Source organism: Protopterus annectens, chromosome 2.part0, assembly GCF_019279795.1.
Source record: "Protopterus annectens isolate FY-2018-M chromosome 2.part0, PAN1.0, whole genome shotgun sequence".
Classification (NCBI taxonomy): domain Eukaryota; kingdom Metazoa; phylum Chordata; order Ceratodontiformes; family Protopteridae; genus Protopterus; species Protopterus annectens.
Window position 1 is genome coordinate 128,737,992 of NC_056728.1, and position 26,023 is coordinate 128,764,014.

The 26,023-nt window shown below is 43.9% G+C and overlaps 1 protein-coding gene across 4 annotated transcripts in view; it reads left to right on the plus strand.

Moving 5' to 3' along the window:
• Window positions 1-26,023, plus strand: part of LOC122792993 (probable JmjC domain-containing histone demethylation protein 2C) — a 1,041,568-nt gene that overhangs the window by 458,529 nt on the left and 557,016 nt on the right. For all 4 annotated transcript variants that reach the window (XM_044060615.1, XM_044060616.1, XM_044060618.1 and 1 more), the window contains one exon: window positions 19,301-20,441. In XM_044060615.1, the coding sequence (XP_043916550.1) occupies window positions 19,301-20,441 (1,141 nt within the window). The remainder of the gene's footprint in view (window positions 1-19,300; window positions 20,442-26,023) is intronic.

Below are 26,023 nucleotides of genomic sequence, written 5' to 3' on the forward strand. Positions count from 1 at the left end.
ATCCTGGCAGGCTTGTTGCCTCAGGAATCGGCTTCTTCTTCCTCCCCCTCTCAGGCACAGGCTGTCTCGGCAGCCCTCGCGCCTTCTGTGCCCCCGACTCAACCTGGGACTCAACCTTCCTCTTTGGTAGTGAGTTCGGGGGATTCAGGTACCTCCACTACGGTGGAGAAAAGGCATAAGGACAAGGGACATAAGTCCCACAAAAGGCGGGCTGAGACTCAACCCTCAGCCCCGCCGTCTAAACTGGCTAGGTCTCCCTCGAGGGTCTTCGGATCCTCCCCCTCTCGGCTCCGTTCACCTCGTTTTTCTCCGAAGCTGGAGGAGGAGGATCGGTCTCCCTCGAGGTCGTCGAGGCGGCCCTCCTGGCCCGCCTGGACGACTTCTTCAAGATCAACCAGAAGCCTCACTGAAGCGGATATGGATCGGATGATGCGCCGATTCATCCAGACCCAGATGCAGATGGGGGTGCTCTTGCCCCCCCCTCTGGGGGGGAGCGCGGCCCCCATGTTTGCTCTGATTACTCCTTCTCCGACCCGTTTTCGGGTCTCGGAGTTATCGGATCCGGGCCCCTTCGGAACCGGGGATTCGTCGGCGCCGATAGCTCCGGTCGCTTCGACGCCGACTGTGCCTTCGAGTCTGTCGGATCCGAGCTCTCGGGGCTGAGGGCTGAGCATCGGATCCGGGGGAGCTGGTGTGTCTTCGGCTCCGTTGGGTTCGGAGCACACCTCTCTCTCGGCTCCGGCTGCATCGGCTCCGACCCCGATCCCTACCTCGGAGCCGAGGAGATTGCTCTCGGAGCCTGGAGAGAGTAGCTCTCTGGCTTTTGAGGTTGTGGAGAGGGTACTGTCGAGAACCTCCAGGTCCCGGTTGGCGCCGGATCCTCCTGCACCGCTGCATGTGGGTCTATCCTCCATCATCCGACCATCGGGACAGCCTGCTCAAGCCCTCCAGTTGGTTCCCTTGGAGGAACAGGACCCCGTTGACAAGCCCTCTTCAGACAGTCCCACCGAGGAGGTCCCTCGTAAACGTCGGTGCAAGAGGAGGCACCTGGACTCCCCCGAGTCCGTTACAACCGACACGGATTTAAATGAAGGGGAAGGTTCCCCAAGGTCACCCCCCCCGAGGATGTCTCCTTCGGAGACATCATGGAAATGTTGCGTATTAGAGGGGGGTGGTCTGCCCAAAAGCCTTCCGCGGATGAATCCGTGTTCCTGGATGCATTTGAGGCAGGCCCTTCTACCTCCTGGGTGTCCTCTCCAGCTGACCCCCTGGTAGACCTAATTACTACCAGGGCGTGGAAGGAGCCCGACACCGTGGAGCCTATCCCGAAGTGACCCGACAAGATCCTTAGCCCCCCAGTGGATAGACAGTCTTGGGCCAAGGGAACCCCCGTGGATGCCATGTTAGTGGCGGCTGCCACCAAAAGAGAACTCGCGCAGGAGAGTTCTTCAGTTCACCCGCCAGATAAGGAATCTCGGGCACTGGACCACATTGGGAAGCGGATGTTTAGTTCAGCGACCTTTTCTGTAAGGGCGCTGAACTATATGGCACATACCATTAGGCTGCAACGAGACTTAATTAAGGAATACGCTGCAGCCCCCCCGGAGTCCATGTCGGTCGAGGACAAAAAGGTGTTCTCGACTCATATGGCCACTCTGAAATCCATCTCTAACACGTCCATGCATCTACTCTCCCATGCCACGGAGGGAGCCGCTAGGGCCAGCGGAGCCGGGGTCGTCTTGCAACGTCACTCCTGGCTCCGTCTTTGCGATTTCGCGGATCTCTTCAAGGCATCCTTCGTGAATGCACCCTTTGACGGATCTTCACTCTTCGGCAAGACCATTCGCAAGACGCTGGTCCAAAGCGAGAAGGCTGGGAAGACGCTGTCTGCCATCGGGGTCCGCTTCTCTAATCCCCAAAGATCCTTTTCTAGGAATCAGAGGGGACAAAAGAAGCTGTGGTTCCGTAAGTCCCAGCAATCCCATCCAGCTTTGGACCCCTCATCCTCTAGAGGCAGAGGAGGACAAGGAGGACGCCAGCCCAGAGGCAGAGGGGGACCGCGTAACTTCAGGTCCAGGGAACCCTTCCCGGATAGACCCACGCAGCAGCCCTGATGGCTTACCCGGCTGTCCCTCTCTGGAGGCAGTCGGGGGCGGTTGTTGGAGCACCTGTCAAACTGGGAGTCCATTACGACAGATCAATGGGTGCTCCGCATCATATCCAGAGGTTATACCATCCCCTTCATAAACCACCCTCCCTCGACCAGACAACTCCCCGATGTTCCACCCGATCAAAGGGAGGCAGCAGCTTCAGAAGTCCTGAAGTTGCTAGAAAAAAGAGCCATCCAGCCCGTCCCCCCAGACCAGTCCGGATTGGGTTATTACTCCAGGTTCTTTTTAGTGCCAAAAAAGACGGGGGACCTAAGACCCATTCTAGACCTCTCCGCTTTGAACCTGTTCATTCCCAAAGAAAAATTCCGGATGGTCACCCTCCAATCTATTCTCCCCCTTCTGCGGCAGAACGACTGGATGTGCTCTATAGACCTCAAGGATGCGTACTACCACATCTTGATTGACAGACGATCCAGAAGGTTTCTCCGCTTCCGGCTGGGAGTCAGTCATTACCAGTTCAGGGTTCTCCTGTTCGGCCTCACCTCAGCCCCCAGGGTGTTCAACAAGGTCATGGCAGTGGTTGCAGCCCACCTGAGACTTCAGGGCATTCAGGTCTTCCCATACCTAGACGACTGGCTCCTTACCGCCACCAACAGGCATCAGCTCTGCGTGGCAAGAGATAATGCTCTGACCCTTGCCCAGAGCTTAGGCATCTCTGTAAACCTCTAGAAATCCTCTCTTTGCCCCGTACAGGTCCTGAAGTTCATAGGGGCCAAGTTAGATACCCGCATCTCTCGAGCTATGCTAACTGCGGACAGGCTGAACAGCTTGTCGTTTCAGGTGCTAATTCTTCTTCAAAGTCCGGCCCCGGTGGCGGAATTAGTCCTGAGGGCACTAGGATCTATGGCAGCAGTGATCAGTCTCTCCCTTCACGCGCGTCTGCGAATGAGGATTCTGCAGTGGACCCTTCAAGTTCAGTGGTCCCTACTACTCCATCCATTGAACACTCCGATTCCTCTGAGCAGAGTTTGCAGGCACTCCCTTCTTTGGTGGCTCCACGCCCCAGAGCTGAGGGAAGGGAGGCCCTTTGTTGTCCCCCCCCAAGCCACGCTGACCATGGACGCTTCTCGCCTTGGGTGGGGGGGGCATTGTTCGGGCAGAACCGTCCAAGGCACGTGGACTCCCCTGGAGACCGCTTTGCATATCAATGTCCTAGAGATGAGGGCGGTGCTTCTAGCGTTGCAAGCTCTCCACGACCTTCTACCTCTGGGGACTATTGCAATCCAGACAGACAACATGTCAGTTGTCTGGTACATAAACAAGCAAGGAGGAACCAGGTCCTACCCCCTTTGCCGGGAGGCTATGAGAGTGTGAGAATGGGCGATATCCACCAACCATTTTCTGGTAGCAACGCACATTCCGGGTCGGTCCAGCATTTTGGCGGACAAACTGAGCAGAGTGATTCTCACTCCATACGAGTGGTCTCTCAATCCATCAGTTGAGAAGCAGATCTTCCGCAAATGGGGTTGGCCTTGCTGCGATCTTTTTGCTTCTCCCTTAAACACAAAATGCAGCAAGTACTTCGCAATACTTCCCCCCGAAGGGGAGAATCCCAGAGACGCTCTAGTCCATGCTTGGCCGTCCAGTCTACTTTATGCTTAGCCCCCCCTTCCGCTCATGACGAAGTTCATACAGAAAGCCCGTCGGTTGGGGAGCAGAGTTATCCTCATAGCCCCATTCTGGCCTCGCCAGATCTGGTTCCCTTATCTGCGGTCTCGCAGTGTATCTCCGCCATGGATACTGGATCCCATTCCAGACCTGATTTTGCATCCGGCGGGATACCAACCCCCAAACCTGGTGAACCTCAAGCTTGCGGCTTGGTTGCTCCAGTTCCACTGATGGCTAGGACTCCCGGTATCTCATCTCCTGTTAAGGCCATTCTAGTCACAGCACATAAGCCGACTACTAGGAAAATTTACTACAGCAAATGGAAACGTTTCTCTGTCTGGGCTAAAGATAAAGGCCTGGATCCATTTACAGTTCCTATTCCTACTATTCTAGACTTCCTGTCGCTGATATTTAGACAAGGAGCAAGTGCTTCTACAGTTAAAGTGCAATTGGCAGCCATCTCCCATTTCCATGTGGGAGACGGACTAGGATCTTTGGCTTCTACAAGATTATGTAAAACCTTCTTGCCGGGCGTTTTCCTCTTGAAGCCTCCAGTGAAAGTGGTGGTGCCTGCATGGGATTTGACCTTAGTCGTACAAGCCTTGACAGGCCCACCCTTTGAACCCGCTGCTTCGATTCCATTAAAATTCTTGTCCTGGAAAACAGCCTTTTTGGTGGCCATTACTTCAGCCAAATGGGTGTCAGAACTTCAAGCTTTATGTATGAAGCATCCTTATCTCATTTTTCACAAGGATAGAGTGTTCCTCAGGACTAATCTGTCGTTCTTACCCAAGGTGGCTTCGGAGTCAAATATCAATCAATCAATAAACTTACCCGTGTTCTTCCCAAATTTTCAGAATAGAGGAGAATACAAATTGCATAAATTGGATGTGCACAGACAACTGCGTTTTTACCTGCACAGGACTAAGGATTTTCGCAAGTCGGACCAGTTGTTCGTGTCATTTGCTAAATCGGCCATGGGTAAGGCCATTTCCAAAGTGACTGTAGCAAATTGGATTTGTCAATGCATAGTTCACGGGTACTTATCTGCAGGCAAACCGGTTCCTTCCGGAATTCACGCTCACTCTACGAGGGCTGTGGCCACCTCTGCAGCCTTCTGGTCCAGGATCCCCTTGGATGACATATGCTCAGCAGCTACCTGGTCCTCTTCACATACGTTTATTTCTCATTATAAGTTGGATATGGTATCGAGAGGTAGGGCTTCCTTTGGCTCTGCGGTGCTTCGGAATATCCTTCCATAAGGCCGCCCAGGGTTTTTCCCTAGGTAGCTGGGGACTCTGTCCCACAGGTTGCAGAGCAAATGAAGTAACTACTTCAGATAAAGAAGTTATGTACTCACCATAACGTTCCATCTGACTAGGTACTTCATCTGTCTACAACCGACCCCCCCTGCCATCCCCCGAACCTTTCGGGATTCCTGATCACCAAAGAAATCTTTGTTCTGCTTTAGGACAGTTATCTGGTGTTACTTCCTCTATCGAAGGTAGGAGTTGCGTAAGAGGCAAAAAATTCGATCTGAGGTAATGTAGCACATAGCAGGGGATTATGGGTAGGGGGAGGAGCTAGGAGCTCGGATCTTGTAGCTTGGAAAGCTGCCGGCTCGGATCCGAGATCGGATCCGATACCCACAGGTTGCAGACAAATGAAGTACCTACTCAGATGGAACGTTATGGTGAATACATAACTTCTTTTTTTATGCCTCTTGTATGCTTTAGTGTTACTCGGTCCCCATATGGGTGGGTATACTAAAGCAGTTACTGTCTTGGAAGATTATAAACCCAGGAAAAAACATGAGATGTACCACGGAGGCTGTCGTGAGACAAACACATCACATTAAAAGCTAAAAATAAAAATCCAAGTAGCATAAAACAAGGTTCAGGGTGGATCCTGAGCCTTGTTTTATGCTACATCTACCCTGAACCTTGTTTTATGCTACTATCCACCCTGAACCTTGTTTTACGCTACTATCCACCCTGAACCTTGTTTTATGCTACTTTCCACCATGAACCTTGTTTTATGCTACTCTCCACCCAGAACCTTGTTTTATGCTGCATCCACCCTGAAGCTTGTTTTATGCTACATCCACTCTGAAGCTTGTTTTATGCTACATCCACCCTGAAGCTTGTTTTAGGCTGCTATCCACCCTGAAGCTTGTTTTATGCTACTGTCCACCCTGAACCTTGTTTTATGCTACATCCACTCTGAACCTTGTTTTATGCTACATCCACCCTGAACCTTGTTTTATACTACATCCACCCTGAACCTTGTTTTATGCTACTATCCACACTGAACCTTGTTTTATGCTACTGCCCACCCTGAACCTTGTTTTATGCTACTGTCCACTCTGAACCTTGTTTTATGCTACATCCACCAGGAACCTTGTTTTATGCTACATCCACTCTGAACCTTGTTTTATATTACATCCAGCCTGAACCTTGTTTTATACTACATCCACCCTGAACCTTGTTTTATGCTACTATCTACCCTGAACCTTGTTTTATGCTACATCCACCCTGAACCTTGTTTTATACTACATCCACCCTGAGCATTGTTTTATGCTACATCCACCCTGAACCTTGTTTTATGCTACATCCACCCTGAACCTTGTTTTATGCTACTATCCACCCTGAACCTTGTTTTATGCTACTGTCCACCCAGAACCTTGTTTTATGCTGCATCCACCCTGAGCGTTGTTTTATGCTACATCCACCCTGAACCTTGTTTTATGCTACATCCACCCTGAACCTTGTTTTATGCTACTATCCACCCTGAACCTTGTTTTATGCTACTGTCCAACCTGAACCTTGTTTTATGCTACATCCACTGAGAACCTTGTTTTATGCTACATCCACTCTGAACCTTGTTTTATGCTACATCCACCCTGAACCTTGTTTTATACTACATCCACCCTGAACCTTGTTTTATGCTACATCCACCCGGAACCTCGTTTTATGCTACATCCACCCTGAACCTTGTTTTATGCTACTATCCACCCTGAACCTTGTTTTATGCTACTATCCACCCTGAACCTTGTTTTATGCTACTGTCCACCCTGAACCTTGTTTTATGCTACTGTCCACCCTGAACCTTGTTTTATGCTACATCCACCCTGAACCTTGTTTTATGCTACATCCACCCTGAACCTTGTTTTATGCTACTGTCCACCATGAACCTTGTTTTATTCTACTATCCACCGTGAACCTTGTTTTATGCTACTGTCCACCTAGAACCTTGTTATGTTAAGTTGTCTATCTCGCCTTCATTCTTGCTGGATGGGTTCGGAGCCGACCTCGGCTCCGACTCGGCCACTCTAAAAGCTCGAGAGTTGGTTCCACCGGCTCGAGGCTCCCCTTATATCCCACAATGCTAGGCGAGAGTTACCTCCAGATCTCGTTTGCCGCTACAGCTTCGAGGTTGGTTGCTTCTACCGGTTCCCGGTGAGTGTTAGCTTTTTATACTAAAAAGTTATTCTTTTTTCCCCTTTTAACCTTAATTCTTCACAAATTAGTGTAGGATATAGTTATTTATCCCCGACCCTATTTTTCCCCGTTTTCTTATTAAAAGAACCGCTGGTTCTTCCCTTGGGCCTTTGGCCTTCCCTTCCCTAGGGTGTGTTTGTGTAGTTACTTTAACTTTTTGTGCTTAATTTCTAGTATTTTTACTAAAATTGTTAATTATTTTAGTATTAATAATTTTTCTGACAGGGTATAACTGTGTGTTTGGTGTGTGTTAGTGTACACCTGTCAGTTAGGATAATGTCAAAGGAAGCAAAGGTCTTGATTCAAGAAGTGTGATGCGTGCTGTCAGAAAATGTCTCTGACAGACGCCACACTTCTTGTGTCTATTGTCTGGGGCCTTTGCACCTGCAGGACTCCTGTGCTGTGTGCCATGGCTTCAGCCCCAGGGTCCTGCAGGAGAGAAAGAACAAGTTAATTTTGAGAGGCTTGTTAAAACCAGAGGATTCCCTGTCAGTTTCAACAGGGAAGCCCTCTAAGGCATCGAGGTCTTCGGCTTCTGAGCCGAGACCTCAGGTTGTTCAACCTTTGCCTTTATCGGCTCCGGCTGGAGCCGATAAGACTCAGTCCACAGTTTCTGTGGCTTCCGGGCCCCCGCCGGACCCGAGGTTATCGAGGTACCCGTGTCGGCTCCGACAAGATCTTCGGAGCCGACAACCAGAAAGAGGTCTAGGTCACCTTCTCTTGGCTCCGCTCATTCGGCTCCAGGATCTCCCCTGCTGTCTGAACGGAGCTAAAGGTCTCATTCCTCTAGGTCATCGAGGCTTTCCGATCATGACCTTCAGAGGGTGGTGAGTCGACTACTTAAGTCCGAGGCACTAGCCCAGATGCTTCAGAGCCCGACTCATCAGTCGGTGCCTGCCCCGTCCATCAACTCTTTCCTCCTTCAACTCTTTTGAGTTCGAGCCGGGTCGTGTCGGAACCGAGACTGTGGTCACCGAGCCGAGACAATTGTCTTCGGCCCGCTGCCGGCTCCGCTTTTCTTCCGTGGAGGAATCTCGGCGCCGGACTTCCCTCGTCGGCTCGAGGGGTGAGTGGCATCGGACCCTTGTCCGACCCCTCTCCCTCTCGGTGCTTCGGCTGGTGAGTTCGGCTCTGACATCGGCCTCGGAGCCATCACTGTCGGTGCCGAGGGGGTCCTTAGCTCCTCGGAGCGGGACCTCTGGCTCTGCCTGACAGGGGTGCTTCGAGGTCATGCGGAGTGTGTTAGAGCCTGGCTCTACTCCACAGTCGGCTCGCCAGCCCCTCCCTCTATGCTGCCTCAGGGTAAGTCGACTCACTCCCTCATCCCGGACCGCAGAGAGCCAGCTCCTCAGGAGCCCCTTTGGGATTTCATCCTCTTCCGAGGCCTCTCCTGATTTGGCAGAAGAGCCCTCGGAAGAGGAAGTGCAAGAGGAAGCACATTGACTCACCTGAGTCTATCACGCCGGACACAGATCTCCATGATTCTGAGGGTTCCCCCCGTTCCCCTTCTCCAGATGTCTCATTTGCAGACATTCTGGAGATCTTTAAACAGAGGGGAAATTGGCCAGCCCTCAACCCTTCGGAGGACGAATCTGTGTATCTTGAGGCGTTTGGCTCTCGTCCTTCCACCTCCTGGGTGTCCCCTTGACCCCCTCATGCAGGTGGTTGCTAAGAAGGCATGGACGGCTCCTGATTCAGTGGGCCCCACTCCCAGGAGACCCTCCAAATTCATCACAGCTCCATCAGACAAGCAATTTTTATCTAAAGGAGTTTCTGTGGATGCTATGGTGGTAGCTGCCGCCACAAAGAAGGAACTGGCTGATCCTTCAGTGCCTGTCCATCCACCTAACAAGGAATCTAGGTCCATGGATAGGTACGGAAGCGGATGTTCTCCTCAGCGACATTTACCATGCTCGCTGAATTACCTGTGCCATTTCACTCGTCTTCAAAGGGACTTGATCAAGGAAGCGAGTGAAATGTTGAAGGACCCTACAGCTGCGGGTTTCAAGAGAAAATGAACACGCAGCTGGCTATCCTTAATTCCATTTCCAACTCCTCCATGCGCCTCTCTTATGCGGCCGATGGAGCGAGCAGAGCCGCAGGAACAGGGTAGCCTTACGTAGGCACGCCTGGATGCGGCTATGCAACTTTGCGGAACCTTTCAAGACGTCTTTCACGAACTCCCCTTTTGATGGATCATCTCTTTTGGTCCTCAAGTGAAAGAAACCCTGACTAGGTGCGAGACTGATGGCAAGACCCTTTCTGCCGCCGGAGTCCGTTGACTCCTTCTAGGCCTTACCCCAAAGGCCAGAAGGGTGGAAAGATGTGGTTCAAAACAATCTCAAGGGACTTCGCCTGACGACAGAGTCGCTTTTCCTACCAGAGGCAGAGGTGGGAATAACAATGGTAGACGTCGCCCTAGGGGCAGGGGGGGTCCGCAGAACCAGGGCAATCGGGAAGCCTTTCCTGACAAGCCCTTTCAGCATCCCTGAGGTGTTGCACGGCTGCCCATCTTCGGTGGCAGTCGGGAAGATTGTCACTGTACCCAGAAGCCTGGCTATCCCTGACTCAAGACAAATGGGTACAGTCCATCATTTCCGAAGGTTATTCTATCCCCTTTCTTCATTTTCCAAATCAGTCAAAAAAATCCCTTCCAGATGTTCCACCCGCTCAAAGGGATATAGCAGCTTTGGAAATTTCAAAACTGCTTGCAAAAGAGCTATTCAGCCAGTGTCAGCAGACCAACAAGGATCCGGAATCTACTCAAGGTTCTTTTTAGTTCCAAAGAAAACAGGGGACTGGAGACCAATTTTGGATCTCAGTATCTTGAACAGATCAGTCAAGAAAACAAGATTTCGGATGGTCACGCTGCAATCCATTCTTCCCCTATTGGGAAAAGGAAACTGGATGTGCTCTATAGACCTTCAGGACGCGTACTATCACATAAAATGAACAGACGCTCCAGAAGATTCCTCCGCTTCAGGCTGGGAACCAGTCATTTTCAATTCAGGGCCCTGCCCTTTGGTCTCACCACTGCCCCCGGTGTTTACCAAATGCATGGCAGTGGTAGCTTCTCACCTGAGACGACAAGGATTCCAGGTGTTTCCATATTTGGACGACTGGCTTCTCACAGCTCCCACCAAGCATCTCCTTCTAATGGCCAGAGATTATACTTTTCGCTTTGTCAAAACTGGGTATTTCAATAAATTGCGAAAAGTCTGTTTTGTCGCCTTGTCGTACTATTACCTACATAGGCAAATTTAGATACTATAAACATGTCTGCAACACTAACGAACCAAAGGATATCAGACATTCAAAATTGGTGTCACTTCTTCTCAACAACAACAGAGCCAAAGCCAGGTTAGTTCTAAAGGTGTTGGGAATCATGGCAGCGCCATACCTCTCCTCCCATTGGCCAGATACCACATGCGGATCCTTCAGTGGATGCTCTTTTCTCAATGGTCATACCAGGAACTTCCAATGTCTCACACCATTATGATCATGCAAGCGTGCAAAAAGCATCTCATGTGGTGGATGTCTTCCCCAGCTCCTGTTGGGAAGACCATTTGTTCCACCTCCTCCGGTTGCTACTCTGACAACGGATGCCTCCCTGATCGGGTGGGGGCATTATCAGGGCAGGACAGTCCAGGGCACATGGCAACCAAACGAATGCCACTTGCACATAAATGTTCTGGAGATGAGAGCAGTGCTTTTAGCGTTGCAAGCCCTTCAAGACTCTCTTCCCTTGGGAACGATTGCAATCCAGACAGACAATATGTCTGTAGTGTGGTACATCAACAAACAAGGCGGAACCAGATCATACCCCTGTGTCGAGAAGCACTCAGACTGTGGCAATGGGCGATTTCTTCTCAGCGTTTCTGATAGCAACGCACATCCCCGGAAGTCCAATCACATTGCGGACAAGTTGAGCAGAGCTATTCTCATGCCTCACGAGTGGTCTCTGAAAGACTCTGTAGTGAGAGAGATATTTCTCAAGTGGGGTCAGCCTTGCTGCGATCTTTTTGCTACTCCCCAAAACAGCAAGTGCAGAGAATACTTCACTCTATTCCCTTTACCAGGCCAACCCAGCAGGGACGCGCTAGTCCAAGTTTGGCCCCACATCTGTATGCATTTCCTCCTTTCCCACTGATCTCTCAAGTAATACAGAAAGCTATCGCTCAGAAGGCCTCATTGATCCTCATTGCTCCTTACTGGCCTCGACAAGTGTGGTTCCCCTTTCTACATCGATTTCTTTTGAGCGACCGTGGAATCTGGACCTAGTTCCAGATCTTTTGATCCATCAGTCGGGTCAGTTTCATCGCCCTCCCTCTCTGAACCTCACTGCTTGGTTCCTCCAGTTCCAACCGTAGCCAGGCTTCCTCAATTATCTCACTCTGTTAGAGATATATTGATAGCTTCCCATAAATCTTCCACTCGAAAGATTTATTTGAGTAAGTGGAAACGCTTCTCATATTGGGCACAAGGAAAGGACATAGATCCTTTCAACGCTTCCATCCAACTAGTCCTTGATTTTCTAGCTGAACTCTTCCATGCAGGTTCATCTCCATCTACTTTTAAGGTTCAATTGGCAGCTATTTCTAATTTCCATGTGGGTATTTCTGAATCTGCCCTAATGTCCCACAAACTCTGCAAAGCCTTTTTGAAAGGAGTTTTTCTTCTCAGACCTCCTATAAGAAATCCTCCTTCTCCTTGGGACCTAAATTTAGTTCTTGCTTCTTTGATTCTTTCCCCTTTCGAACCTGCAGCTTCATGTTCCTTGAAGTTATTATCATGGAAAACTCTCTTTCTGGTGGCTATCACATCAGCTAGAAGAATTTCAGAACTTCAAGCACTCAGTTGTCGCTCTCCTTATCTTGTGTTCCATAAGGACAGAGTTTCCTTAACTAACCCGTCCTTTTGCCTAAGGTGGTTTCAACATCAAATCTAAACCAATGCATTGACCTCCTGTCTTTTTTCCCAGAGTATTCAAATAGGTCTGAACAAAATTACACTGCCTGGATGTTCATCGTCAATTAAGGTACTACTTGGACAGGACGAAACTATTCAGAAAATCTGATCAGCTGTTTGTCTCCTATGCGGAAAGCAGAAAGGGACTTCCAGTTTCAAAGGTATCATTATCCAGATGGCTAACATCTCTGATTACCCTTGTTTATGAGATTAGACACCAAAACTGCCTAATAAACCTAAAGCCCATTCCACCAGAGCTTTGGCTACTTCTCTAGCCTTCCAAGACAGACTGCCTATTGACACCATTTGTGCAGCTGCTACTTGGGCTACTCCTCACACTTTTATTTCCCATTATAAGTTGGATTTAGCTTCTAGGCATAGAGCTAATTTTGGTTCCACTGTTCTCAGGAGTCTGTTCCGTTAGGCCACCCGGGACAAGGTGCTAGGGACGGTCCCATCCAGCAAGAATGAAGGCGAGATAGACAACTTAACATATAGAAGTTATGTTCTTACCATAACGCTCCATGTTAGTTGTCTTCTTCGCCTTCTTCTTAGGCCCCACCCTCCTTCCCCTGGCCTGGACAGACCTAGAGGAGTTGTGATCGTGACCTCTCTTTCTACCACCTCTTTCTTAGTCATATGCTATTATGCATATTTCTTGTTTCAGGATATAGGTCACCCCTTTTCTTCCTGCTGTTAGAGGTGGATTCTGTTTCACAGTTATACTGTTATTGATATAAGCTGGGTTAGCTTACAAACGAGATCTGAGGTAACTCTCGCCTAGCATTGTGGGATATAAGGGGAGCCTCGAGCTGGTGGAACCAACTCTCGAGCTTTTAGAGTGGCCGAGTCGGAGCCGAGGTCGGCTCCGAACCCATCCAGCAAGAAGAAGGCGAGAAGAAGACAACTAACATGGAACGTTATGGTAAGAACATAACTTCTATTTATGCTACATCCACCCTGAACCTTGTTTTATGCAACTATCCACCCTGAACCTTGTTTTATGCTACTATCCACCCTGAACCTTGTTTTATGCTACATCCACCCCGAACCTTGTTTTATGCTACATCCACCCTGAACTTGTTTTATCCTACTATCCACCCTGAACCTTGTTTTATGCTGCTGTCCACCCTGAACCTTGTTTTATGCTACTGTCCACCCTGAAGCTTGTTTTATACTACATCCACACTGAACCTTGTTTTATGCTACATCCACCCTGAACCTTGTTTTATACTACTATCCACCCTGAACCTTGTTTTATGCTACTATCCACCCTGAACCTTGTTTTATGCTACTATCCACGCTGAACCTTGTTTTATGCTACTGTCCACCCTGAACCTTGTTTTATGCTACTGTCCACCCTGAACCTTGTTTTATGCTACATCCACCCTGAACCTTGTTTTATTCTACTATCCACCTTGAACCTTGTTTTATGCTATTGTCCACCCAGATCCTTGTTTTATGCTACATCCACCCTGAACCTTGTTTTATGCTACTATCCACCCTGAACCTTGTTTTATGCTACATCCACCCTGAACCTTGTTTTATGCTACATCCACCCTGAACTTGTTTTATCCTACTATCCACCCTGAACCTTGTTTTATGCTACTATCCACCCTGAACCTTGTTTTATGCTACTGTCCACCCTGAAGCTTGTTTTATACTACATCCACCCTAAACTTTGTTTTATGCTACATCCACCCGGAACCTTGTTTTATGCTACATCCACCCTGAACCTTGTTTTATGCTACATCCACCCTAAACCTTGTTTATGCTTCATCCATCCTGAACCTTGTTTTATGCTACATCCACCCTGAACCTTGTTTTATGCTACTATCCACCCTGAACCTTGTTTTATGCTACTAGCCACCCTGAACCTTGTTTTATGCTACTATCCACCCTGAACCTTGTTTTATGGTACTTGGATTTTTGTGTGTTTTTGTTAAAGAATTTGGCTTTTAACATGATGTGTTTGTCTCATGACAGCCTTGGTGGTACGTGCCATCATTTTTCCTGCATTTCTCTATTTGTTGAGACCGCCTTTGGTAACGTAGTGTTTCTGTTTTTATGTCTAAGATTATAAAACCAGGCTTAATATGGAGTCTGATAGGGAAGTATTATGTAGAGTATCACAGTTGCAGAGTCAAGTACAAAATAGGGGACAACCAGAAAAGCAGAAGGTTTAGATTGTACTGGGGAGGAATTTTTGTCGGAAGTGTATTATAGAAACTTGAACAACCTGTGTGGATTTTGTATGTTCTCCCCACATCTCCATGGGTTTCCTTGAGCAATTCTGATTTCCTCTCATTTGCCAAATCACGATGCTTATTGACCACTCCAAATTATATGTACATGTAGTCCTTACTGTTGGTAAATTGACCTTGGATATGGCTGCAAAAGATCTGCATATATTAGTTTGTTTACCCAATTTAGATAGATTATCAGATAAATACACCAACTTTCAGAAAAAGTAATAAATGGGAAGACGAGTGGCCACTGTCTTTTCTAAGCAGAGGCCTGAGATTATTATTGTTATTGCTGAGCATTCTGTGGAAGTTCCACGATTTTATGCGGTTTTGTGGAAACACACCAACTTTACCAGCATATGAATATTAATTGGGAAACTTACCATTCAGAGCAAGTGCGGGCGATGACCAAAGCCCATGAAAGAAGAAAAGGGTGATGTGAAATAAGAATGCATAATGCAGGTTAGAAAATGTTCATGTTCTTTTTAACCTGCCCCCCATTCTTCCTACTACCACTAAGTGCAGCCCCATTGACATATATTTTCCTGTGTGTCTGTGCACGAAAGGCAAGATCTCCAGTTTGTGATGAATCACAAGGGTTTACCAGGTTGCATGTTTCAAAATGAGCCTGCTTCTTAGTAGCACAGTCTGCTTTGGGGTTCTCTGCCACAACTCTCAAAGAAAACGGAGCATGTGGAGCATGACCTTTACAAACACATTTATTTATTTATTCATTTAAAGCTTGTTTACCAAGGTAGAATGCTGATCCAGAAAATACAACCAACCAGACAATAAACTTTAACTAGCATCAGTGCAACAGTGATAATGTAAGAGCAGGCAAGTAGAGAGCTGTAAGTACCGTTACACTGCCATAACATCATATAGCGTAATTTTTTTTTTATGCAGAAAGTTCTGTTGATTGTGGTAATGAGCTTGAGGTCTCTGGAATGTGTGGTGTGGAGGGATTGGGATTTCTTTAGATGTAGCATTTCTAACAGAGCAAAGCCATGTCTGATGCAGCGTTGTTAGACATGCTACATCTAAAGAAATCCCAATGCCTCCGCACCACACGCTCCAGAGACCTCAACCTCATTACCACAATCAGCAGAACATGCTGGAGGGACAGATTCATAACCCAGAGACTGCCCATGCTCTGGAATAGATTTCCCGTATATGTCAAGCAGAGCACCTCACTAGCCCTCTTCAAGAGAAGTCTTGATGAGTGGATGGGAAATAGAAAGTTCACCCCAGGGAGCACTCCAGTGCCTCTACTTGATAGAGGCACTGAGAACTAACAACGGGGGGGGACAATGCCAGGGCACTTCTATGGCTAGACTTGTAAAGACTCCAGGGCCATTAGCCTAGTACACACCTAAGAACCTATGAAGTAATGTAGAAAGAATAGAACATTTACAATATCTATTGTTGGGCTTGGGATGTGAAGGAGAGTAAGGCAAGAGGCAAATCAGTGAACCTATGAAGTGATGTAGAAAGAATAGAACATTTACAATATGTAGTGTTGGGCATGGGATGTGAAGGAGAGTAAGGCATGAGGCAAATCAGTGAACCTATGAAGTAATGTAGAAAGAATAGAACATTTACAATATGTATTGTTGGGCATGGGATGTGAAGGAGAGTAAGGCATGAGGCAAATCAGTGAACCTATGAAGTAATGTAGAAAGAATAGAACATTTACAATATGTATTGTTGTTGGGCATGGGATGTGAAGGAGAGTAAGGCATGGAGGAAAAGGAGGGAGACAGAAAGGAGGGAAAAAAATTAAAACACAACTGTTGGGGGGAGAGGCAAGCAACTATCTCCTACCCAGGTTCAGGAGATCTGGGCAGTACTACAGAAGTTTTGCAAGCATGTTTACTAGTAAACCAGGGTGTAGCCACTTGATGAAGCACTATGTCAACACAGGGCCTCAGAGGCACATCAAATAGGTCCCTTATAATGTGCCTGAGTCAGTTAAGCAGACCTTGAGAGTTGAACTACAGGAGACGTTGATTCTGAGGGTAATCCAGGAGTCCAGTACATACCTCTCAACCTCTTAGTTTAAGAAATCTGGACAAAACATAAAATAATGTGGGGGGCAAAGGTGCAAAAATATGGACAGATTTTAAACATTGCTCTTATAAACCTAGAAAGTTGTTATAATAAGTCTGAAACTCAAATGTATGTCTTTAATTAGTCACTTCAATCCTTAGTGAGTTGCTAGAAAAAACACAAATCATATGAGGAACAGACCAAAAATATGAGGCAAAAAGCTGGACATTCTGCAAAAATCTGGATAGCTGAGTATTATGGTCTGGTAGTTTTCTTGTTTTAACACATCTTATAACAAAATATAACCTAATAAATAAACATATTTTATTTTAATCTACAATAATATATTTCTTGATACTTAATTTGAAGTAGTCTTAGGAAGTCATCAAGTCTACGGAGAATTAGGGTGGTAGGTAAGGGAGTCAACTGAGGGGCCCCACCAAAATGGCACATATGGGCCCAACAATTGCTAAGGCTGGCCCTTCTTATAATACCTCATGACACTTAGTAGAGATGTTATATCCAGACAAATGAATGTAAATTGTTTGGAGGTTTCCCTTTGTGGATTGATAATGAATACATATATTGATTAGTGGTATCTGTATACTGTATATTTGTATTATGCATGGACACTAATCTCATGCTCACAAAATACAGTATCATGTGATTTAGGGAGAAAAGTGAGAGTTTTGATTACAGAATTACATGTCATGTTGAACTAATGGGCCTAGGCACTTCAGCAATCTTAGCTTTTATCAAAATGTCCCAGAGTGTTTCGAAAGGCATTTAGGACAGTTCATCTAATTCCAAAGGGCAACAGTGTGACAATTCGGAAAAATAATTCTGCTATTGTATACAGCACTGACTAGGCCATTTATAGAGCACACTGCACCTTTTTGTACTTAATATCCAGAGAAAGTTCAAAGATTTCCCACAGATCTGATAATGAGGTCACAGAATTTAGGCTGTGCATAAAGGCTGAGAGAGATCTCACCGTATTTTCTGTTGTACAGGTTTCTGAAGGATCATCTATGTCCATTTTTCAAGTCTCTCTCAGACTCTGTTCTCGAGACAATGTCTGGGATGCTTAACCAATGCAACTAACAATATTTCAAGAAACTTACGGTAAAACAAAGTAGTGGCGAAAGTAAGAATCAGTTTGTCAACCACATTACCTATTAGTATGACAAAAAGCTTCCATGCCCAGTTACATAGTAGATATATTTATCTTCTTTATAAAAGTCACAACATGATTATATGGGCAGTAAGAAATGAAAAATTGGTGTCATGTTTATCTTCTGAAAGGACAATATAGCACACGCTTAATATTCAGATCACTGTGTTTAACTCATGTTGACCAGTCTATTAGTGAGAAACTTAGTGGTGCGTGTGTCTTTTTAGAAGTACACGCTTTATCTCAAACAGCTGCCTGTTTTCTATATAACCTCATTTGTAGTCCCTAAAACAGATGGTTAGGCCGAAATTAAAATTAAATTATAGGCAGTGGAAGGATGATGGAGATGAAAGTTAGTGCCAGCAGAATATCTCCTTTTAACCCAAGCAGCTGTGTAACACTCATCTTTCCTAGAGTTTTGCCTCATATTTTATTTTGTACTTTCTGATCATTGCAGTTAATTAATGCCAGACATAATGGATAGACATTTTTATTCTTTAGAAAATGCACATTAATACAAATCTTTTTATTTCAGGAGCTTGTGAGTTGTTAAAAGTATATGCAATTTTTTTTCTGGTTTTCCTCAAAGTCTTGAACTAAGAGCTGTGAGCAGCTATGTTTTGTGTGGGCCATTCACCACCAGTTTCATACAGTGTCTTCATTGTGGTTGTAATATTACTGTACTCTGTTTTACTGTGATAATAGACCCATGGAAATAGGTGGCATTCATTCAGAACTCACCATCCTTACATGCTTCCATTATAGTTGTTTCTAACACTTTCCCCTGAACCAGGCTACATCTGGAAACTGCTGTCAGCCTTTGCTGTATTTTTTCTGATGTATATAATGTATAGAAAGCTGGCCAGTGATGGTTGATGGTCTGTTTACACTTAATACTACTGCCTTATAAAAAGGAAGCAACTGTACTGTCTAAGGAAATTAAAACAAATGAAAGATTGCAATTAAAGGATATTTCGAGGTTAGATGTACTGGAAATATTAAAATATCTGTGTTGTTTCTTCCTCACTGACATCTGTATTTGTATTTTAAGCCCCTCCATTTCAACTTTCCACTTTTTCCAGCGGCCTTTACTTTGTCTTTGATCAGAAACCTGTTCATGGCAGTTTGTTTAAGCTTGCGCTTCTGTGACATTTGTAGCAGAGTGAGTTCCCGGAACCATTCAGAAGATGTAAATGATTTTTTTTTTTCATTCAGCATGTGGAGTCAGTCGCAGCTTTAGTCAGCATTGGGGCTTTTCTTGAGCAGCCCACAGGGTGGGGCCTGTCTATTTAGACAAAATGAGTTGTGAATAACCCAGACAACAACAGCACAAGCCTCTTTTTTTCATAAATCTACTGGCAGTTTCACAAATTCAGCCAACTATAAAAGATACGGTTTCTAGGAAAATATTAAGCAAAAGAACATTCCAAGAAATGAAGTTCTTCGAATCACAGATGAATTTCAGTGCAGAATACAGTTTCTTTGTTCGTTTGATATCATAAGGGGGCAGAGCTTGGCATGATGTGTAAGTGAACTCATTTAACTGAAACAGACTATAACTACTTTTTTTTGCCCCTTGTTTAGGTTTCTGCTGCTTCAGTGGACTGTGGCCCCAGGCTGCTGACAGACCATCATATCACCACAACTAATTTAGCGACTTTGCACGTCTCATCACCAGTAGTTACCAGAGAGAAAAGCTACATGTCTGTAAATGCAAATACGTTCCCACCAGCAGCTGCCTGCTCTGTGGTTTTACAGACGACACACTGCACTGTGATGTCTGAAGAGGACAGAAACATTGGGAATGGAACAGGAAGCAGGCAACTTGAAACCCCGTCCTCTCCAAACAAGCAAAAATTACCTTGGCTGACAAGCCCTCAAATAGCTTATCCCCAGGGTCATAACCATTCCAGTGAATCCAGGACTCCATCTCATGGCTCAACAACTGAAACACGATTGACCCAGAAAGAAACATCAGCAGCAGCTTTACTGGCCGAACAGAACATCTTGCTTGCGGCTTCATCTGCAGTACTGTCAGCACCTGAATTGTCGTGCTCTGTGAACGTTTTGCTTCCTAATCGAATGACACAAGATTCTAAATTAGCTGCAGTGAAAAATGATGCCACTTCTAGTATGTCTGTTATCCAGGAAAATGTAGGAATGGACTGTCACTTAAGGAATAAGAGCTTTTTATATAGTGATAGCAAACATTCACCTTTGTATAGCTCCAAACATCAAGATGCAAACCAAACGACTGCACCAAGCAGTGCAGACCATGTGGGCAGTAACAGCAGTTTTATGGGTGAACCATTCATTAAGGGTGGATATCATACTAGTGAGCAGTGCAGAAACCAACCTTATCCCTTGCGGCACCACACAAAGCTGAAAAAGGCCTGGATGACCCGACACTCTAAACAGTTCGGTCAGTGTGAAGATCAGCGGGGGGTACAAGTTGCAGGGCATAATGTGGGAGGTAACTGTCTTAACGGCAGAGGTGAGAAACGGAAAGCAGAAAATGAACATAGCACTGAGGAAGGAAAATCAAAACAAGTGGCTGAAGAGCGTTATGAATACACATCTGAGGATGAGGAGAATAACCTTCATCTGCAACGAGTATGGCCCAAACCAAAACATATGGAGTCAAACAGTTTGACATTACATTGTGGTGATGGTGCCATAGTGACAAGACAGAAAGTAATCGTTGAACATTCTCATGTCCACAATGGTAAGACATTTTTTTGTGTCCTTCTGTTTTTGTTTATTGTATTTTGTTATTCATAGAGAACACACTGCTGACAGCAGTGGAGAATGAAGTTTATCATCTGCACTGTAGATTGGTTACAACAGAGAGCATGAGGTTAAGTGTGGACAAGGATTATAGTTCAACTTTAATCAAGGAAAACATCAAAACTCAACTGTACCAAACATTACATACACATACAAAGCTGTAGAACTCTGCTGAAGGCAAAAGCTGATTAAACATTATTTTCAGTACAGAAGTTCTTTAACTGTAAGACCAGCTGGTTCTAGAAGACCCAAGCCAGACAAACTAAGATAACATTTGGTTCAGAAATTTTTGTCTAAACCATTATGTAGCATGAGGGAAATGTTTATGACGTGACGGATGGAAGGATTAATCAGACAATTATAATTTTAAGGATCCTAAGAAAAAGTGGTTGTAGATTAGAGTACATTTGGGAAGTTGGAGAGATAATTCTAGGTTTTGGAAGCCCTGATCTGACTTCTGCTACTATCCCTTTCTCTGATACAATATCCCTATTATCATTTCCTGCAAGAGAAAGAACAGCAGCTGAGACTATAGATCAGTTCACTCACTGTCCTTTTAATGTGGGAGGCTGCAAGTAAGGAGAACTGATATTAAAAAGACTTTTTGTAACATCCTCTAGGCTGTGAATTCTCAGGGTTCCTGTCAGAAGAATGAAGACGCATTATGTTGAATGTGTCTTCGTCGGACTGTAAATGTCGAAAACGCAAAATGACGAAGTGGCTTTTAAGCAAATTCTTTCCCTGGGAAAAAAGTTGCTTGGCCACTTGCTATTTTTGGCACTGTAGTGCAATCTCGGAGTTGGTATATTTAAGTTGGGGTTGTGGGGCGAAGCCTCCCACTTAAAATAGTGTTTAGTGTTTTTTTTTTTTTTTTTTTTTTTTTTTGGGGAACAGCAAATTTTTTCCCTCGGGAAAAATTTGCTGTTCTGGCTGTTCTCTCTTTTTTGTTTTCGTTCTTTTGCTTTTGTGGTCGATACAACAGCATTCAATCTTTTGATTGTTCGCTGTTATAACATAGACCCAAATTCTCACATTTAAATATGCACTAAATGCAGTAATAATTGACCTCACATTGCAATATGCTGACTTATGAGCATAGACTAAAATTATAACCAGCCATGGACTGCCTGATATCATTCTGTTTTCACCAGGATAATATAAAACAAACGGTATGGTCTGCAGTAACAAACAAAATGCATAGTTTACACCAGTGACACTGATTTTCTTTTTTCCAGGAAAAATATCATAAATCTCAAATGCAACTATCTTGAGTATTGAAACAAAAACAAGATTTTCATGGAATATGCCATCTGGCATTCAGCACAACCCGTATTTTTCATTTGATTAGTGTAATAGGACACGACAACCTGTATGTTTGGTACTTAGAACCAATTTTAATTTTGTGTGTGTGTGTGTGTGTGTGTGTGTGTGTGTGTGTGTGTGTGTGTGTGTGTGTGTGTGTACAAACAAAACCACACTTCTGTAGATGTCCTAATATCTGCAAATTCTTCACTATAAAATAACCAAACAGTCCACTGTAACAAGTTACTCCAAAAAAGTCAGTTTATTAGTTAGTGCATTTCATCCATCCCTCACAATGGACTTCATCTAATACATTTTTTAAACAAAAAAAAACTTAATGGTGCTAAAGACATTTTAAATTATGGTTGTAAGAATATTTATGTAGTTGCATGCATCTCCTGTAATGCATTTTATGAGTACAAAATGGGCAAGAAATTTCTGCAAAGGGTCCTTCTGAAAGAGAAGAGGATATTGAGTTGTATGCCAGAAGGGGACCTTTCTGGCAACTCGAACTAGCAGCTGCCATCCTCCATGTCTTAAATTAATGTATTAGCATCAAGCTAGAACTGAAATAAAATGAAAAAAAAATAGTTGACTGAAGTAGCAATATTTTCAGATAGTGTTGGAAATGTTTTCTGCTGTGGTATCTAATACACTAACCTTACAGACAAATATTACTTTTTTACAGATGTGTCTTGAATGTATAGAACTATAGGAAGTGTAGTGTTTGTGAGCTGGAACGAACAGTGATTAGTGTGAACTGCAACTTAGAAACAAAAAACAGCTTGGAACATGGTATAAAACCAATGATGTAAATTCTTAAATATGTCCACCAATAAGTAGAAAAAACACTTTATTTCACATTAAAGTTAAGCGCTTTGGTCCCTGAAAACCATTGGGACTTCATCAGAACCAATAAGACCAATAAAAGTTTGTATATAAATACTCCTAATAAAAACACGTGACTTCTTATCTCTACTAATTGATCCTTTAAAAACAATTAACACTTTTTAAACATGAATCATACGGATAGTCAATAAAAATGTTATCTGTTAATATTAAAACACATAATGGACTTTATATTAATGAAAGTGAACTTAAGAAGTTGATAGACATGTTTGATAGGCACGGTATAGAACTTCTACATTTTATTATTAGATTAAACAACTCCAACATTAACAGATTGCTAGAAGAAGTGTTTGTTTTAAATAATGAAATTTCAAGTGATTTGCTTTTTGAATTTAATGTGCATAAATATGAAAACATCTTAGATAAGGTTGAATAACTAGTTAATGATAATTTAGAACTGAAAAAGAGGAAATTAGAGAGGGAGTAAAATGAATATTTAAATTAGGAAAATTATTAATGCAAATATAGATTTAAAAATCTGGTTTGATCTTTTAACACCATTTATAGTCACAAAAAACTTTCCACATAAAATATATAGATAAATTATTAATTCCTGGGAATAGAAAGGATTTGTTTGTTGGCTCCACTGTATCAAAGAACTAAAAGTTTTAGATATACAAGTAATAAAAACAACATACAAAATTCCACAACAGGACTGGCTAACTTTACAGAGTATTCTGTCATATTTGCAAGATTTAAGTAGAATAATTAACAATTCTTCATTTATAGAAATATCTAAATTTACGAAATATGTACATGAAATCATATATAATGACTTTGACTTGGGAAACTGTATTTCAAAATTTTACAAAATATTTGTTAACTATAAAACAACACCCAAAACCTCATATTGGAAATATATAACAAAAGGACACTCAATATAGTAAACTGAAGATATTAAAACAGATATCATATTATCGATAAAATATACATCCTTTACACAATACTGGAAAGCTTTTAATTGGAAATGCTTGCACAGAGCATTCTTAACCCCAGACAGAATCAGTAAAATTGTTCCTCCATAAAAGGAATATGTTAGAGATGTGAGCAAGTACACAATGCAGATTGGAACCGCATTTTCTTTGATTGTGTTAAAATTAAGCCATTTTGGAATGGTATTAATAACTTTCTATAAGCTTTATTTAATGAATCATTTTATTTAACTAAAGCTCTTTTATTATTAAATGTGAGTGAAGGTCCTCATTTGAATAGGTCAGACATGTATCTTGTATGGACTACACTTGCAATTTCAAGGAAGTGTGTAACAAGAAGATGGAATACAAACAGAATACCAACTTTGGAAGACTTCTGCAGCCTACTGAAGACCACAGCATTATTGGAAATTAAAATTAAAGAACTAAGAATTTATCCAAAGCCATTTATCAACAACCGTTGGGGAAAAGTGTTATCATTGATTGACACTATACAATAATTGGTCAGACACTCTGATAATGAATTGGACATAGTTATAAAGTAACTGTTGGATTGCCAGGTCTTCGGCTTGGAGAAAGCACCTCATTGGTTCCTTTGAGCTTTTTTTAAAGTTGTTTCAGGTTTCAACTTTCTGTTACTTGTTAACTTGAATGTTTCAGCCATTACACACAGAGCTGTCTGAGGAGGAGCACCTGATCTGTGATATATAGCAATACGTAACCTGTTTTTTGCTTATTTGTAGTAGTTATTGCTTATTCTAGATATTTATAGAAATTTTTATTGTATACTGCACACTTGTACTATATTTCATAGCTATTGGCTTACTGCCAGTTTTCTGCTGTGTAGTGTTTTGTGCCTAAAATAGCTTCCTACCCTCCCTCCCTATTGGCATCTTGTCTTTATACCTGCTGGCCTTGCAGTTGCCCGCCCCTACTCTAAATTTGATCTTGGACAGTTCCCCCAGTCTAGTGTCATTAGCTCATTCTACCTAATACAGAGAGAACATCTGAGAAGGCCAACCCACTTAGTTTCTTTCCTTCTGTTCCTCCTTCCCCCGTTTCTTAAATTGCCTGAATGTCCTTGTGTTCTGACTGTGCTTCTCAAACATTTTGAAAATATAGAGTATATTTTAGTGCATTTATTAAAACTGTCTTTGTCTTAATATTGCTACAACTCAAGTGCTGTAGGTTGCACTGCATCTGAATTGTTTTAGTGTGTTTTAGCTGCTTTTCTGTATATATAGACTTTTCTGTATATGCAGACTAGCTACTTATTCTACTGTATTACTGCCTTTTAAATAGTTTTTCAGTTGTGCACTTGCCTTGCTTCATTTAAAACGTTTTAAATTGCTAATTTTGTAGAGTTTTAATTGCATTTACTGTTTAGGGCTATACACTCAAGTGTGTTAGCCTTTTCTCTGTTTATTTACTGCATTATTGTATTGTTGAGCCTGTTTTAACCAAAAACAAACAAATATTCTTTTGTTTGCTCGTTTCCCACCTTTCCTGGCTAGTATAGTCCAGATCCCAGGCTTTGCTGATTTTAAGGACTTTATTTTCTGTGTTTAGAGCTATCCAGACCTTGCTGTGGTAGAGGGAAGTCAAACTGCTTACCGGTGGGAGTGGTGAGCATTGTATTGCCTATCTAACACTAGAGGAGTGGTTTCCAGCTCGGAAATTGTAATTTTATTAGCCATTTTGTGCTGATTTCTATCCCTTTCAGCTTTCTGGCATAAAAATGCGTGTGTTTGCGCATTTTTTTGCATTGTGCAGCACCACGGGGCTACAGTTAAACTATTCCAGGTGCCAGAAAGTCTGCTCTTCAAATTTTCCCTTAGAACTAGCTGGTTTCTCAGTAGTAGCACTAAAATCTGAACCCCTGTGACTAGCACTTACTCTAGAACCTGCTGGAAAGCACTAGGAAGCCTTAAACTGATACAAGCACTCAACTCTCCTTGTTAATAAGGAGAAATTAATCGTAGGCATTAAACAGCCTATAATTCCAAAGTACCTTGCAAAGGTAAGGGAAAACAGCTCTTGTACTTTACAAAAAATCACCTAAACAGGCATGTCCAAGGGTCAGCTTCCAGTGATTTCTCCTGTCCACCTGGTGAATCTGGGCATACTGGGGCAATGCAGCAACTGCCTCATGTACACAGACAACCCTCTTCTCCTACCGCCCAGCACTACAACCTGTGAGAGATGCACTTACATAGCCAAACTGGAAGCAAAGCTCTCTCCAGACAAGATTGTGCTAGACAGTCAAGAGGAAAAGGTTAACACCTGCACTACACCTCAAGCAACACATAGCTCTTCAAAACCCACACCATCAACACCCACACATAGCAACACTAAACTCATATATGCAGAGGCCCTT